We start from the raw sequence: 18,083 nt of genomic DNA, 5'->3' as shown, positions 1-18,083 counted from the left end.
CCGGAAGACTGCAGCGCATGACGGAACTTCCGTTAACCGCAGCATATCCGCCACTTCCGGTGTCTGCAGGTTCGTGACATTTACATCACCTATTGTGGCCAGGGTGAGGAGCCTCCTGGCCTGGGTATACTGTGGCTGGATGGACATGTTTGGTCAGGCTATGGTGGGGGTGTGTCAGTACACAGTGGGCGAGTGAAGGTATATTTGTGGAGGTATTCAGCAGACACAGGAGCAAACAGCAGGATGAAGACGGTTCTGTGGCTGAGTGTGGCCTCTCTGCTGCTTCCCTCTCTAACCATGGACTCCATGGAGCCAGATCCATGTAAGTAGATCTGATCCACCAGCTGCTGATACCATGTGAGACTGGTGATCTCACCATGATCACATGTTTTAGAGTGACGTAAGCCCTGTGTGGTGACCAGGAATGATCTGCGCACTCAGTTTGGGACAGACACTGCATTCTGCTCATGTTTATCTTATCCCATTTAGGACGATAACCCCTTTTGTTGTTTTTTTACCTTTCAAGACTGCTATGTACTGCTATGAACAGCAGTGGTTCCCAAACCTTTCAGGTCGAGACCCAAAAGAGAAATTAGACGTTTGCGCCGCGTTGTGAGCTTGTAGATTGGCAATTTTCACTAGTTCTTAAATATTTATTTTCTAATGTATGGAATCTGAAATCTAGGTAAGTATTTAGAAGGTGCTTTTAGAATCGGCCACAGGCATAAATCGGTTATTGTAGACAGTGCCTCTCGTCTTTCTTTGAGGACCAGCGCGGCAGCTGCTGCTATAGAATATTTGTTCAGTAACAGCCCTCCGAAAATGCTTTTTCAGGGGGTTGCAAATGTTTCAGCCAATCAGGAGAGAGCAGCCATCTATCAGCTTATATGTTATGCTGTCCCAGTTCCAATCTGCAACATTGCACATATTGGAACGAAGGGGTCCTTGGGGCCAAAAAAGGTTGATATTGCAGGCATTTGTTTGAAGTTTGTTCAAAATGACCCTTAAACTCTCCCCTGATGCCCCTCTCTCCCTCTGTCTGTCTGCCCATATGCCTGTTTGTTTGTGCACACTCTCTCTCTCTCTCTCTCTCTCTCTTTCTCTCTCTCTCTCTCTCTCTCTCTCTCTCTCTCTCTCTCTCTCTCTCTCTGTATATATATATGATTATATGAACACTCTCCCATGTGTTAAATATGCTGGCGACTCTTAAATCTCTTAAATCATTGCATAACGATTGCACATATGATGGTGCCGCTATCACTTAATGAAGGAATAAGAGCTGGGAATAGGGAACAGGTCATGTCCTATAGTGAACTGTTAATGTCATCGCCTAGAGGGTTGTGTTGCTACATATTTGTTCAGTTGTGTTATTTTTCTTTTTTTTCTTGCTGAGTTCATAGATACTGTAAACATTGTGACAGAAGCGAACAGGGGCGTCACAAGGGGGGAAGGGGGGGGGGGGGGGGGGGGGAGTGGGACTGAGTTATAGGGCCCAAGGTGGAGGGGCCATACTTTAGCTATTGAAAAATAGCAGATCTACAAGCTTGTAGTCTACAAGCTTGTAGATCTGCTATTTTTTGAAAAGTCGTGAAAATGTGTGCAAATCTTAAGCGAACATTTGTAACTCAAAGTTTGCTTCTGGGGGGTCCCTAAATATTTTGGGGGTTCTTCACATGAAAAAGTGACATAGAAACATAGAAACTGACATAGAAATGTTTTTTCATGTGGAAAAAAAAACAAAAACTTTCAAAAATATCAGATCTACAAGTTCGCAGCGCGACACTCGGTGCCACACTGTGAGCTTGTATATCTGCTATTTTTCAGTTCAGACTCCTGATGTACACCCCACGTCCGTCTGTCTTGTCTTCTCTCTCTCTTTCTCTCTCTCTCTCTCTCTCTCTCTCTCTCTCTCTCTCTCTCTCTCACTCACTCACTCACTCACACAAAAAAAATCAAACCTTGGTTCGAAGTGAAGCGGTGAATTAGAGCAGTTCCAGATCCATGTTTTTTATTCTGTGTTCTAGATCTATGAATTCTGTGTTCTAGATCTATAAATTCTATGTGTTCTAAGCTGAAAAGCTTACTATGATATTCTTTTAGTTGACCTTGTACTAGTGACATGTACTGTCATGAAACTGTACTTTTTCCTATGCAAACTAATAAAGTATTCAATCAATCAATCAATCAATCAATCTCTCGAAGAAGAAGAAGAAGAAGAAGAAGAAGAGGTTGCACATGAACTCTGCAGCTGCATTGAGGTGCTCCAACACAACCACTCTGACAAGCTAAATGCTGGGTGTAGTAAATATATTTCTCTGCATACAGCCCAATGAGCCCATAATATTAACAGCTACATGTTTATTTTATTTGTAGGCTATTTATTTATTAAAAAGATAAAAAAATATATATATATATTCTGTAAATATTTCTTTTACAGTGCAATGCCCCTTTTTTTGCGGTAGTCAGAACCAGAAGCCTATAGGCTACTTTGTGCTTCCTTGTTGGAGCTGCTGCTACACTTCTATCAATGGAGTTACACATGTTTCTTTCTTGCACAAGTTGCACATGTGATGTATAGGGGAGCATAACAACATGGAGCACTTTGAACAAGCAGCTTGTTTTGTGTTATAATGATGACGGCACTGATCACAGCAGTCAGAACGTGGTAGGAGGCGGCTTGAAAACACTTTTTAAGGCACTCTCTAGCTGGGACACAGAACGGGGAGACATCGAGATGTCTGTTCATGCAGTGAGCTTTGAGTAGGCTCTAACTGTTGACAACTGAATATATGAAAGCTGACGTCTCGTTATCAAAACGAGTACAGCACACAGGTGCAGCCAATGACAGTGTGACATTAACATGCACATTGTCATGAAATATACAGCCAGACTTTAGAACGCCTCTGCCTAGACAACATGTTGGCTGTGTCTAACAAAACAAGGCAGCATGTCCCCACTCCACACTGTCTGATGTCATTGCGCAATGCAGCTCCCAGAGGGGGTGTAAAGTCGCGCAGGCGCAGATCCTGTTCGCACTGGACGACGGTGAGTGAGTGAGTGAGGACAAGGCATAGGACAGACAATTCTGTATATTGGAAGTCGCTGCTCCACACCGCTTCAAAAAAGAGTCTTGCACAAAAAAGGAGAGCAATGGTCAGGATTTAAAAATGTGTCTGTCTGTCTGTCTGTCTGTCTGTCTGTCTGTCTGTATGTATGGTCCAGTGCAGACATAGTTCGAATGCGCCCTAATGCTATAGCTACAAGGTTATAGTAGGACCAAATCACCATTGATTGGCAGTTGTATCCAATGCTCACCCCAAAACATGATTTATGAGACTGTGGCAGCTCATGTGGGACAACTAGGGCATGGATTTGTGTACAATGACAACTAATAACAGATTCATGAACAATAATTATAACTAGAGATACAGGCCCCATTGGGGGCCTGTAAAATGTTGTAAAAAATTAAATTACTCGTATATAAGTCTATTGAAGGTAGGGACGATAGCCTATAATGTGGCCATGCCTCTGGATGATATGGTCATTTTGGGGGAAGTTTAAAGGACAACTTTGTTTTTTTTACAACAAGGGTTCATATTTTAGATAGTGATTAGAGAAAAGAAAAGATGAGTGTTGAAATGTTTTAATTTACTTCTTTCTAAAAAGAAATTGTGATTTTAACTATTTTGATTTGCATGCATGCCCCCAGGTTGGGGGCATGCATGCAAGTGGCTAAATGTGTCTTTTTTAGACACAATAAGCCCATTCCCAAGATGCACCGTGATCTTTCATGTGCAGATGTGACTTATGGAGGCTGGTGTAAATAGTAACAAAGATATTGCCAGCTTATTGTTTCTAAAAATACATATTTAGCCACTTGTACTGTACGCATGCCCCCACCCACTGAAATACAAATACTAACCACAGTACATTGCCAAGCTTATTGCCTCAATGATAGTTCATCACTTTTGCACCTCAACTCATACCCTCGTAGGGTGGGGGTGGGGTCACAACATATATTGTGTATATATGTATAAAATTCATGAACACTTACCAGTAGGCTTGTGGTTGTAAAATGGTTCTATATGCTCCTGTAGAACCCCCGAGTATGTATGCAATCACTCTAGTTCTAGTAAAAACATGTTTACTTTTTTTTTTTTTTTTTTTTTTTTTCATGATCGCACAGAGAAAAACTGCAGATACTGCTAAAATGGATATCCGGTGAAATCGACGTCTGTGATTGGTGGAGATTCTTCTTCTTTCGTGTATCTTGCGGTTTAGCTACTGCCCCCTGTCTGCCCAGCCGATTATTGCACTTCAGCAGATCTCCGTGAGGAGTGTCTTTCTTTTAAATATGATGCAGTATTTTAAAGATGACGATAAGAGCGTCCACAGAGATGAGAATCACTACATGTCAGGCCATATGCTGGCCTGCATAACTAAACTGAGCGTGATTTAAGGTAATTTTAAGCGTAATATGTGATTTAAGCGTAATATATTTCAAGAAATAAGTGTAATTCGCAATGCATTCTGGGAGTGTAGTTTCCGCAATTTTTAAAATAATGATGTACACAGTCCTGTACTCTGCCCTTTTTTCAGCTTTCTAATTAATCGTTGCATTAAAAAAAATGAATATTGTCATGATTCCTCACAAGTCGAGGTGGCTTTGTCCGAGGCTTAAAAACGTTTAAATACATATTTTATGAAATGTCTATGGAAGAAATGAATGGGGAAAACGCTTCCGACCCCAGAGTGAAGACGGGGTGGGGCTTCAACTGCGATGCTCTATGTCCCCGTGGTCTAGCATATTTAGGACAAACTAAACGACCCCTCAAACAAAGAACATTAGAACACAAAACTGAATCATTGTTTATTGGCTGTATAATGATGATGAATTAATTTATTTAATCAAAGCAGTGTTTGTGATTGGACCCTGGTGATTAATCTGAGATTTCAGCTGTAGGTGAACTCTGACCTTTCCCTATACAGTGAATTTGCTTTATGTGATGTTGTAGCGAACATATGAATACTGAATATGGATACAGTATTAATATATCGTAATATTAAAAATCATATTTCATAAATAAATTATGAAACATAATTTTTCTATCACGCTATTGTTTAAAAGCGTGAATTCTTGGCAGAGTTGCAATAAATGTTCATTACTGTGCATACATACTGTAAAATATGAATATTTACGAAAAATGACAAATTACCTTATTAATAGTGCTCATTTATTAAAAAGGAAAATGCATATAATAATTCATAGGAACAACCATAAATGGAGTAAAGGATAAAAGGTCAAAATTAGGTTAAAAACCCAAAAGCATGTGCGTTAAAGTATGCAGTGAAAAAGACAGATCTACAAGCAGAACTGGTCAGATGGGTACATCCTAATAAAAGGGAATAAAAGAAATAAAGTCAAACAACATCAATAAAACATATCTCCCCTACACTGCACTACACACTGTAATGGTTGCCACTTGACACGAGAAACTGCTTGCCTGCAAACATCTGATTTCGGCGCGTCCGTTAGCGTGTTGTAGATGACGAGTGTAGCTGCTAGCGTAGCAGTCTAGCAGGGTGAGGAGAGGAGAAGAGGAGAGCATTAGAGCTGGATGGTGACCATGTGGTGTTGCGTCGTGTAGCTGCTAGCATGGTAGCAAGGCGTCGGCCCATGCGGCTTCCATGTGCTGAGTGGCGGTGGCCATCTTGGAGTTGGTGGAGCAGGGCGTCGACGTGCATCCCTCAGGGCAGGAGAAGAGAGGCTGGAAGTCGAGGCGTGCTGCTGGAGTAGAGCTGGAGGTATCTTTGGTGGTTATCACCCAAGTCTGGTGTCTTTGCCGTCGATGGAGTGAGAGAGCGCTGGCTCCAATCCCACTAGTCGAGAGAGTCTGTCAGAGAGGCAGGGTAACTTGCCCGGCCGCTGGTGAGAGTCTGGCAGGGGACGTGTGTCGACCCTGTGTAGATGAGGCCACAGAGGACAATGCGTGTCCCACTCTGTGATCTCTTTGCAGGAGAGACAGCGAGAGGATGTGAGTCCAACTCTCGAGTCCCTGCTGATTGAGCGCGAAGCTGAGCTCACAGACAGAGGACCTGAGTCGACTCTGCTATGAGTTTGGTAGGAGTCTTGGAAGAACTGAGCAGAGAGGATCTGCAGGAGACCGTACGTCTATCCTGCCTCCTTGCTGATGATTTTCCGGAGAGAGACTGGGGAACTGCCTGGTCCTCAAGGTCCAGGCTTTTCATGGGAGGCGGAACTTTTTGTCTGTAAGCTCCGCAATGGGAGGAGCGAAGGCAGAGATGCCTGTGTTCATCCTCCTTTGAACAAAAATGAAAATTAACTTTGATGATAAAGTTCTAAGGAATATTACTTTCCTACATCTGACCAGATATTTGTAATCATCATTAACTCATTGACTGCCACCATTAAAAGTGAACTATCAAGCTAGGTTGCCAAGCATTTCTTGATTTTTTACCATGTTTACCATTTTTTTTTTAATTCTGTCTAATGATGACTATGTCATGCCATGGCCCAGATGAAAGAGGATAACTTCTAGTTTCCACAGAAAAAATAATTATGTTTTTATCATGTACACTTCTTTAGTTATAGCCATTTGAAAACCCTTGTTTCACCAAAACCAAGCCCTCTCAGAATAACAACTGGAGAAAAAGAAGTTTTTGTGAATGGTCTCTTTTCAAGCAAACAACTCATTTTTTTTTACTCACAGCTCTTTATTTATTACATCAGATGCTTACTTTATGATTTGAAACAAAAACAATATTTTCTTACAGTGTAATGGGCACATTGTCTGTCCGTCCGTCACACGTCACACTTTTGCACGTCACATCGTATCTCCGCAACCGTTGCCCCGATCCATGCCAAATTTCGCACACACACTCCTTGCCTGCCAACCTACAACCTCCACCCATCAATTCTCACATGCCCCTCTTCTAGCGCCACCATGAGGCCGATTCTTGCAAAACACATTTTTGGACACTGCTCCTACAATATTTGCCCTCAAATCACGCAAATCGGTACACAGTATGTCTACACTCATCTCATCAACATGGATATGTCCCATTTAGCGCCACCTTCAGGCCGATTTTTCAAAACACATTTTTGGACACTACTCCTACAGATTTTGCCCTAAAATCACGCAAATCGCTACACAGTATGTCTACACTCATGTCATCAAAATGGATCTGTCCCATATAGCGCCACCATCAGGCCGATTTTTTCAAACACATTTTTGGACACTGCTCCTACAGAATTTGCCCTAAAATCACACAAATCGGTACACAGTATGTCTACACTCATGTCATCAAAATGTGTCTGTCTATCGTCGACGTCGAGCACCGCTTGCATGCTCATAGTCAATCTCTGCGTGGTACCGTTCGAAACAAAGCCTCCTGTGCAAAGGCACAAGACACAAAGGGCAGTAGAATGAGGTCTCACTCCTTTTCTTATGTATTTTGCTGCAGATGTAGCAGACCCTTGTAGGGTTTCTCCTTCGTGGTCTGGGCGGTATCTTCTCAGGGACATGGGCTGACCTCCTCACACTCCGAGGATCGGGCCAGAGGGGTTGGGTGGGTCGCGGGGTGCACCAGGCTTCGACAATGGCTTCGGTGAAGCTCAGGAGCTCCTATATACACACACACACACACACACACACACACACACACATATATATATATATATATATATACACACACACACACACACACACACACACACACACACACACACACACACACACATATATATATATATATATATATATATATATATATATATATATATATATATATATATATACACACATATATATATATATATATATATATATATATATATATATTTATATACACATATATACACACATATATATATATATATATATATATATATATATAAAATATCATTATTTTTATCTTACCTTTGCCTGTTCCTTTGCTTGAAGGTCTCTGTGTCCCAGTGCCTGACAGAGAAGCACTTCCTTGATCAGCTTCTGAAAACGCATACCAAAATAAAATACATTATTTACTCCTCAAATTGAATGAAAAGTTCTGTTTCCATGTGTGTGTGTGTGTGTGTGTGTGTGTGTGTGTGTGTGTGTGTGTGTGTGTGTGTGTGTGTGTGTGTGTGTGTGTGTGTGTGAAAAGCATCAATGCTATATGAGATACATAAAGGTTTGCTGTGGGTGTATGTGTACTATGGGTATGCAGGGGTACTGCATGGTGAAAATGGGAATATGTATTTTACTGTTATGGGTAATGACAAAACATCAATACCTTGACTAGAATAACTTGAACAGAAAAATACATTTATATTTGCCATTATGCTGTTTTATTTTGAACATATTGACATGGGAAATGTTTTAGGCATTTAGTAGACCCAGAGCGATTAGTTACTCATCTAAATAAATAAATACATTATACAGAATATACTGTGTGTGTGTGTGTGTGTGTGTGTGTGTGTGTGTGTGTGTGTGTGTGTGTGTGTGTGTGTGTGTGTGTGTGTGTGTGTGTGTGTGCACGCGCGCAATGTGTGCTGCATGTGCACAACTTACGCGCATAGAAAGGGTCGTCTTTGCGGTTGCGTGTTGCTCTCCGGGGGTGCCACTCACAATCATCAGAGCCCTAGAATGGAGAGTTGCGTCACTCCCGTTCACTTCATGGGGCCAGGTCTTCTACGCACACATCTATTGGCGTATAGTGATAAACGGCCAACCGGAAGTTTACAAAATGCATTGAAGTCTATGAGGTGTAAAGTGACAATGAACCACGTGACCAGCGCTGTTTCTGACCCCGCGGTGACACCACTCTCTGATTATACTGCTCTGACAATCATCAGTGCTGCCGATGACATCATCTGCATCGGACACGGAGCTGTAGGCTACACATCATTTGATCGAGTGAATAATTTAGCGAAAGTTAGTTAGTCAGGAAAGTAGGCTACAAAGTGATGCGCTGTGAACTTGCACTGACAGTCAGTGTCTGACTGCTATCTGCTGTTTTTGAATGGATCAATGATATGGATAATACATACATCTCACTCTGGGACTGGGAGAGCGTCTCGATGTTATCTCTCGGCGACATGGGCATGGCAGAGCGTTCTTCGCGTGGCCTCACGCAAGCCACCGATTCCGGCGTGAGGAGTGCGGGCAGTGGAGCCATGTCTGCCCGCGGTGTGTGTTGTTGGGACGGCGGCGCCGCCTCATCCGTCTGCCCGCGTCCAGGGATCGGGCTGGTTCGCGACGGGAACCAGAATCAGAGGCGACCGGCGAACCATGGCTAGCCGTCGGGCGCTTGCTGTGCCGCGGTGAGGGCATGAAACCCGCTCACAAACAGAAAAAGAAAACTACACGAATGAAACTATAGGATTACTGATCTACTGACACTAAACGGCACTGGACTTATCTGTCTCTCTCTCTGTGTGTGTGTGTGTTACACCAACGCTCTCCTCATCACACTGAGGTAAGTTTATGTTGAAACTTTTATAACACTTTGAGTGTTGATTTGTCAATGCTTTCATCTGGGAGGTGTTGCTGTGTTGTTGATGTGTTTGTGTTGGCTTGTTTTGGTATAGAGAGGCCTGAGAGGCCGGGCGGTTGCTACGAGGCTCTGATGTAGCCATTGTTTTCTTGCTGGGTCTTACCGTTTTGGTAAACTTTTTTTGTAGAAACTTTGAACTTTTTTGTGTGGGTATGGAGCTGTGTGTGGGTTAGAGTTAGGGTGACCCAGTGCAGCAGGTCACAGCTTTTCAAGTGAAAAAGTTTTTGATTCATGCAGAATGGTCTGCTTGAAGATCTGCTAGTTTTGTTTCACCACTGCTGCGGCCGCGCCGCACTGTGTCGGCAGAACTGAAGCCGTGTCCTGATAAATGAGTTCACTTTGGGTCATGGGGACTGGGGAGGTCGATTTCTCCTTTGTTTTCAAACAAGCTGACTTTGATGTGTGATTTTTAACCACCCTTTTATCATAGAAACATGACATTTTGTAACAGGCTAGGGGAAAGTGTACTTTTGCATAAACCTTGAAAACAGCCCCAACTCGTGAAACTCGGGCGACGCAGCCTCAGACAATGAGAATAACTCGGGAAACTCGTGGCGGCGCAGTCAATGAGTTAATATGCACTTAGATACCAAACATCATTGCTTCAAATTGTGTAGAGAGTACATGATGATAAAAGTCAAATAAAGAAAGAAAAACATATTTGTACACGTTAAATTCAAAATATAGTTGATGTACATCATATGGCAATACCACCATATATTTGAATGTTATAAATGTCATTTCATTGAGAAGTTATCATCACATTCCATGTTTTTCCATTGGTTGTCTTCAGTCAGTGAGAGACTGAATAGTGCATGGCAGAGGAAGCCCATGTTGGCAAGAGTCTTATCTCTTATGTAAACATTCCAGGGGGCAATAAAAGTGTATCCTTGCACTGCATCAAGCCATGCGTGACAGGAAGTGGGGGTTGGTTTAGCCAAGGAGTCCCTTTAAAAAAAGAGGGTCTCTCCCTTGTGTTCAGGTCATAACACAAAAAGTGTACATTATGATTTATTAATATATAAATCATACTTCTGTTGTCCGTGACTGATCCAGGAATGTCATTACAATGTGAATGCTCTGATGAAGGCTCATAGCCGAAACGCGTAAGCGTTCTTTTTGGTGTGCCAATAAAAAAGTGGAAATGTGAGTACTTTGTCCTCCACTGATTTACATTTTTGGATGTGCTACCTTTTTGGAATTAAATTCCTACTTTTTATGTATATTTGACTTTAGGTTTAGCTCTCCACTGAGAAAACCATTGCTGATGTGTATCTTCTTTTGCTTAAATAGATTAATATATTCCTGCTTGTATTTTAAACATGCATGTATAAGTGACCCCCTGTTGAAGACCCCTGCAATAGTGTGTTCTGATAAATCATACAGTTACTCATACCCATCATATGAATGTCAAACAAATAGCAGCAAATCATGCTCAAACTATAACTATTATGCTATTCTTTTTCTTTTCAGTTCTCCCGGTTGAACATCACATAACAGGTAAACAAACATGATAAACAACAAAATATTATAGTTTGTATCCTAAAATGTTTTTCTTCTATTCAGTGTATATAAAGTATATAATGTTACAGTATGTTGAAAAAAAAAAAAAAAAGAATAACAGCTAAATTGAAAAAGGAGTGCTCGTTTTCTCTCCTGGTAGGCCCCGGGTGCGTAGCGTTGTTCCGACTCTCCCCATTAGGTTACTAACCGTATCTCTAACCCTTACCCTAACCTCAGTGAAACTATGCCTAAACCACCTAACCCTTACCCTAACCGATAACCTCATTAAAACTATGCCTAAACCTAACCTAACCTCAGTAAAACTATGCCTAAAACTAACCCTAGCATACTGTAGCGTAGCTGCTAATATTTTGTTGTCAGCCTGTAAGCAGAGTGCTGTTTACCACGCATTGAGGAGGGAAGCCTCCCGCTTGCTCCGCCTTGCAGCAATCCTACACACACACACACACACACACACACACACACACACACACACACACACACACACACACACACACACACACACACACAGTTATTGCTATATAATGTTATTTATTTTGTATGTTTAATGTTATCCATTGGCTCTGTACAGAACGTAATATCAGGTTGGTGGGAGGAACCAGCCACTGTTCTGGTAGGCTGGAGGTTAAACACCGGGGAGAATGGAAACCAGCGAATGGATATCGGTCTTTCTGGAAGCAGGAGTCATTATCTATCGTGTGCAGACAGCTCGACTGTGGCTCTCCTGTTTCATCAGAAAGAAGCTATAGTTCCACAGCTCAACCTGTATGGTCAGTTATACCTTCCTGTCGTTTTGGATCATCGGAATCGTGTGTAACAATGGAGTCTGATACTTCCTCCTCCACATTGGAGGTATTCTGCTCAGGTAACAAACAATGACTTCAACAATGACAATAACCTATACAGTCTCTTATTTCATCTGTGTGTGTGTGTGTGTGTGTGTGTGTGTGTGTGTGTGTGTGTGTGTGTGTGTGTGTGTGTGTGTGTGTGTTAATGATGCAGAGTTTAATTGATATGGCTCGTAATAACAATACACAAGATTGCGATGGATTGTTCGCGGCATGTCTGAATTGGTAAACTCCACGGTTGTATTGTTTTTTTAATGTTGTATTTCATACTATCTTGTGTTTCCAAGGCACCTTGAATGCACCGCCATCTCATTTTGTTAAAGAAAGCTTCTGTGCTATATTATTAACTGCACACACACACACACACACACACACACACACACACACACACACACACACACACACACACACACACACACACACGTATATGTTGCTGGATGTAGGCCTACTGCTTGTGTTTAAAACAAAGTATTTTTCACTGTTTCACAACTTTTTTTGTTGATGCAACTCTGCTGCCTCTGCTGCTGTTCTCCGTTGTGGGAAAGAAGCCTAATTCATACTTGCATTGTGCCACTGTGCAGAACTGAATCGGCATCGAATCGGAAACTGGGGTGAATAGTATCGCATCGTATCGAGAACAGGGGTGAATCGTAATGCATTGTATCGTCATGGGCTATCGTATCGCTGGCAGTATTGAGATGCTTATGGAATCGCCTTAGTGATGGAGATTCACACCTCTTGTGTGCGTGTGTGTGTGGTTGCGAGTGGAGTATGTAATGAATGTTTTCTCCCTATAACATATTCGTAGTATTACAAGTTTTAAAGGTGTTAAAGGTTTAACATGTTTAAGGTTCTAATTGTTTTAGGTTCAAAAGGTTTTAAAATGTTTAAGGTTCTAATTGTTTTAGGTTCTAAAGGTTTTAAAAGGTTTAAGGTTCTAATGGTTTTAAACATTCTAAAAGTTTTAAAGGTTTTAAAGGTTCTAGGGCCCTATTATGATCCAGGTCTTATGCCTTATGCCTTAACTTCTTTGCCTTTTTTGACTATTTTTTTTTTATTTATTTTTTAACCTCTTGAACCCCATTGCCCCCGCCGGCGGGGGCAAAAGGTGTTGACCTCTGAACAGCTGTCAATAAATGTCAATAAATCAATAGAGACCAAATAAAAGTACAATTTCATTGTTGATTACTGTTACAGTGGTCCTACAGTATAGTAATCAGCTGCCATTGTACTTTTCATCCATACATAACTCTTATTACAGTATTATTACTACTTATTGTTACTCGTTTTTATCATTTTTCACCCTATACTTTAACATTACTAATATTACAGCACTACTCTCACTAAAACATCTGTAGAGTTTACATAGTTTGGAATATATTCATACAATTTTGCCTATCAATTGATGACACCTTGGTGAACAATTTCTCTATTCAATATTTATGTTTTCAATGAGGTCTTGAGGCTCATTCACTATTCAGAAGGCAAATTTTCCATAGGCGGAGGTCTTTTTCAATCCTCTTTTCCTAGCTAAATAATCACAGCAGGACAATTTGGTAAGAGAAATGTGATGTTTTACACTGCATTTGTGAATTTTCAGGGGTTAGCTGACATTTGGTGGGACAAGATTAGCCACAATCATTGTAGTTTTGTGTCCACAACTGTTCCAATTTGGGCATACATTTTAGGCGGATTTTTCCCCTGGACCCCCCTGGGGCTTATTTCAAATAACTGATCTGCAAGTTCACAACGTGCAGATGTAGATCAGCATTTGAAGTATTTAAAAATGTTTTTCAAAATAGTAAAAAAAAGGTAAAGAAGTTAAGGCATAAGGCATAAGACCTGGATCATAATAGGGCCCTTAAAGTTTATGGTTCATCATCGTGTGAATTTCCATTTCTATGCTGATGATACCCCACTTATATATTTATGTAGCTCCAGGCGACCCCTGTGCTCTAGACCCATTGTTGTAATCATGTGTGTCTAGCATAAAAAGCTGGATGAGTGAAAACTTTCTCAAGCTAAATGAGGACAAGACAGATGTTCTCGTATAAGTAGAATATATAAGTATAGACTCTGTATTCTGGCAAAAGAAAGTTGGCGGAATTTGCTGAATTTAAGTTTAATACACACAATAATCATGTCACCAAGATTGCCTTCTTTCACCTTAGAAATATATTGCACGAATTAGAGCTTATCTGTCGTTGGACAATGCAAATACACCAGCCACATCATCAGTAGAGTACTACCGTCCGTGCATATCAGCACACACTCATCAAATAGTGTGACATCACAATATATCATATACATAGGTAAGACAGAATTCTTCGTGAAAAATTTTTCCCCCCTTTTTTAATAGCGGTATTCTAAGACCATCTCTCTCTCTCTCTCTCTCTCTCTCTCTCTCTCTCTCTCCAGAGTCTGTGAGGTTGGTGAATGGAACTAGTTTATGTTCAGGCAGAGTGGAGGTGAAGTCTGATCAGTCGTGGGTCTCAGTGTGTGAAGGTGACTTTGACCGTCAGGATGCAGAGGTGGTCTGTAGGGAGCTTGGCTGTGGGGCTCCTTCAGTTCTTCAGGGGGCGCTCTATGGAGAAGTGACGGCTCCCATGTGGATGAAACAGTTCCAGTGTGAAGGCAGTGAGTCTGTTCTCCTGGACTGTAGAATCTCAGACTCAACTAGAAATACCTGCTCACCTGATAAGACTGTTGGACTCACCTGCTCAGGTAAAAGTAACTGGACCGTATTCCCAAGGGCCCACTAGGCCCACTCACGTAAATCTTCGCTGAAAATAGCAGATATACAAGCTTGCAAAATGTTTGCCCTAGAACAGGGACGAGATGGTTCTTAATGTTTATTCACTTGTCTCTGTACAGAGTCTAATTTAATCAGGTTGGTGGGAGGAACCAGTCGCTGTACTGGTAAACTAGAGGTTAAAGACCAGGTAGAATGGAGACCAGTGGATTACGAAGAACGGAATTCATCTTCCGTAGTGTGTAGACAGCTGGACTGTGGCTCTGCTGTTCACACAGAAAGGACTTATACAAGAACAGAACTTATATGGTGGATGACATCTACCTGTGTTGGATCAGAATCTTCACTGAGGGACTGTGGATCAATAAAGTCGAATCATTTTTCCTCCAACAGACTGGAGGTGTTCTGTTCAGGTAACAGACAATTATAACAAACAATTATTTCAAACAATGACAGTATTGTATCAGTGTGTGTGTGTGTGTGTGTGTGTGTGTGTGTGTGTGTGTGATTGATGATTTTTGGAGCTGTGTGAAGCACAGGCTCCCTATACGTGGCTGTGTGGGTCTGTCTGTCTGTCTGTCTGTGTGTGTGTGTGTCTGTGTGTATGTAGCCTGAACTTCCTAAACTTCGGCACGCCACTAGTCCCACAGTTTTGCCACCACACACTCGCGCCATATGTCAAATCGACCGCCTTACTCGGGAATCGTGGGCTATTACTTTTCTAAGAGAAAGGTTCTATAGTTTAATTGATATTAATTTATTAGTGAATTAATTTTCCCCATTGACTTATAATGGGAATCGCAAAAACTCACATTCAATTATTTGTCTCTCGCAAACCATAGGGGCTAGAGTTTCAAGACTTGGAGAGGAGGTTCATAATGATTTCAAGGATTAAATAAAAAATAATTGTGTCATTTGGCCGCATGGTGGCGCCATAACACCCCACTTTACGTTTTGGCCTGTAACTCTTGAACCGTATTTTTTAAATAGCAAAAATAGCAGATCGACAGGCTCACAAAACCTATTTTCAAGTTGCCAAAGCGTTAAGTAGGGATCAAGTGTGTGAATATGCAGTAGGATGCCTGGACTTTGAGAATATAGACCAGGGTTCCCCAATAGGCGACCCGCGGGCCATTTGCGGCCCGCGGGGGGCTACTGTCTGGCCCACACTAACCACAGTAATAATGGTGGCATAAGAGCAGCAACAACACTAGTATATCGTCGTTGTCGGCTGGAAATCTCGTATCTCCAAATGTGTACGTTCTTTCGCAAATCATACAAGGCCGTCGCACAAAAGTAGTGAAAACAGCAGATCTACAAGCACACAACGCGAGGCGTTTTCACTAGTTTAAATAATTTTTAAAATTATAAATTCAAAACGAACGGTTTTGGACATACAAGATTTTCACCCGACAACGATGATATCTGAACTGTCGCTGGAGTAGCCGGAACGCCGCCGTCGCCCCCTGCAATTTTGTGGCCCTCGGCTTGGTACCCAAGACATAATTCGGCCCTTGGGGAAAACTAATTCACGGTTGTCTCTCTCCAGAGTCTGTGAGGTTGGTGAATGGGCCTAGTCGGTGTTCAGGCAGAGTGGAGGTGAAGTCTGATCAGTCGTGGGTCTCAGTGTGTGAAGGTAACTTTGACCAACAGGATGCAGAGGTGGTCTGTAGGCAGCTTGGCTGTGGTACTCCTTCAGTCCTCCAGGGGGCGCTCTATGGAGAAGTGAAGGCTCCAATGTGGACCAAAGAGTTCCAGTGTGAAGGCAGTGAGTCTGTTCTCCAGGACTGTATAACCTCAGACTCAACTAGAAACACCTGCTCACCCGACAAGACTGTTGGGCTCATCTGCTCAGGTAAAGGACAATAACTTTAGGTTTGGTTATTATTTGATAATGAAAGCATTATTACTTTTTAACCACTTGCTGTAAACTCTACACTAGGCGCACCCCATTTCTTGCCAGGAATCCAGCCTGATTCACTATACGTTTGTCTTTTTCTCACTTCACACCTCAGTCTGGCCAGGGTCCATTTAACTTGTATTGTCTTTACGTCAGGAAGTGACTTGAGTTTTGCATTGGCCAACACTGGTCCTGGCCCCTCCACAGACCAATCAGAAGCACACAAGTCATTTTCCCCGTGTTTGGGCACAGAGATATAGGAGGCTTTCCAGACTGTAAAGCGGAGTGAGAAAAAAGAGGGGGGGAAATGAGAACGCTGAACGTAGCATGCAGGCTGGATCCCAGTTTACCCCATTTCTGCTCTACAGTCATTCTTAGATCTAAAGTACAGGCTAGCAATCTGAGCTTATAGATATTAAAGCATTCTGTTTTTGTTTGTTGAATGTTAGCCCTAGATTATGGATGCTTGGGTTCATAATGTTTATTCAATTGTCTATGTACAGAGTATGATGAAGTCAGGTTGGTGGGAGGAACCAGTCAATGTAATGGTGTACTGGAGTTGTTACACCATGGAGAGTGGAGACCAGTGAATGATTATTATTCTGAATGGAACCCGAGGTCAGCATCAGAATTAGTGTGTAAACAGCTGGACTGTGGCTCTGCTGCTCACGTGGAAAAGAGTTCTGTTACTACAGATAAAGATGTACGTGTATGGAGGATTAGATCTTCCTGTGTTGGGTCTGAATCTTCACTGAGGGAGTGTGGAACAGTGGAGGGTTCTGGATCGTCGGACAGACTGAAGGTGATCTGTTCAGGTAATAAACAATGACTTAAAAATGACACTGATCTATACAGTTTCTTATAGTCTTGCTGTGTGTGTGTTATATTAACTACACTAAACAATGCATCCCTGTGTTGTCAAAATATTTTCAAATTCTTCTTTCCAAAGGGTTAGGGTTATGCTGCAGTGGCAAATCCGAGACCTGAACGGCAAAACTATTTAAAAAAAGATCCATAGGCCTACCGCTCATATTATCAATACATCTCTCTTCTACCGAAGTCAGCAGAAAGAAGTCAACGAATATATGATATATGATATATGATAAACCATCAAAACACTTCCGGTTCAAATCGTGAAATGCACGAGCAAAGAACACGCATAGGCGTGCCCGTAGGGTTAAACTGTAGCTTATTCCTGCGTGATAGTGAATGATTGCAGCAAAGTCCCGTAAAAGACAAACTTTGATTGGCCAGAGGTACTTTGAGTAAAAGTTCAACCCAAACATTAATTACTATTCTGTCCCTATAATGACATAACTCTGTCGGCACTGAGTCGGCTCATGCGACCTTCGCAATGCTCGACACGGCAACTCGCTCGTTTTAGCTCGCTCGGCTCAAGGTCGCCTGAGACAGCGAGCCTCTGTCGCATTTGTTGTAAATGTAATGTCCATGGGTCCATGTTTTCTCTGTCTTGCATTCAGCCAATGAGAATGCAGGCAGG

The 18,083-nt window shown here is 42.0% G+C and overlaps 1 protein-coding gene across 1 annotated transcript; it reads left to right on the top strand.

The window, feature by feature from the left end:
- Positions 1 to 237: 237 nt before the first annotated feature.
- Positions 238 to 17,411, top strand: LOC308296215 (scavenger receptor cysteine-rich type 1 protein M130-like; the record flags this gene model as incomplete). Its single annotated transcript, XM_080739387.1, has 7 exons — positions 238 to 322; positions 11,032 to 11,058; positions 11,654 to 11,947; positions 14,349 to 14,654; positions 14,805 to 15,095; positions 16,232 to 16,537; positions 17,086 to 17,411. The coding sequence occupies exons 1-7, from the start codon at positions 244 to 246 to the stop codon at positions 17,409 to 17,411; spliced, it is 1,629 nt and encodes a 542-aa protein (XP_080595513.1). The 5' UTR covers positions 238 to 243.
- Between the last annotated feature and the right edge of the window lie 672 nt (positions 17,412 to 18,083).

The sequence above is a fragment of the Nannobrachium achirus genome (genome assembly GCF_963921795.1).
Source record: "Nannobrachium achirus genome assembly, chromosome: 2".
Taxonomy (NCBI): domain Eukaryota; kingdom Metazoa; phylum Chordata; class Actinopteri; order Myctophiformes; family Myctophidae; genus Nannobrachium; species Nannobrachium achirus.
Note: the sequence above shows the minus strand (reverse complement) of the source record. Positions and strands in the feature narration are given on the sequence as shown.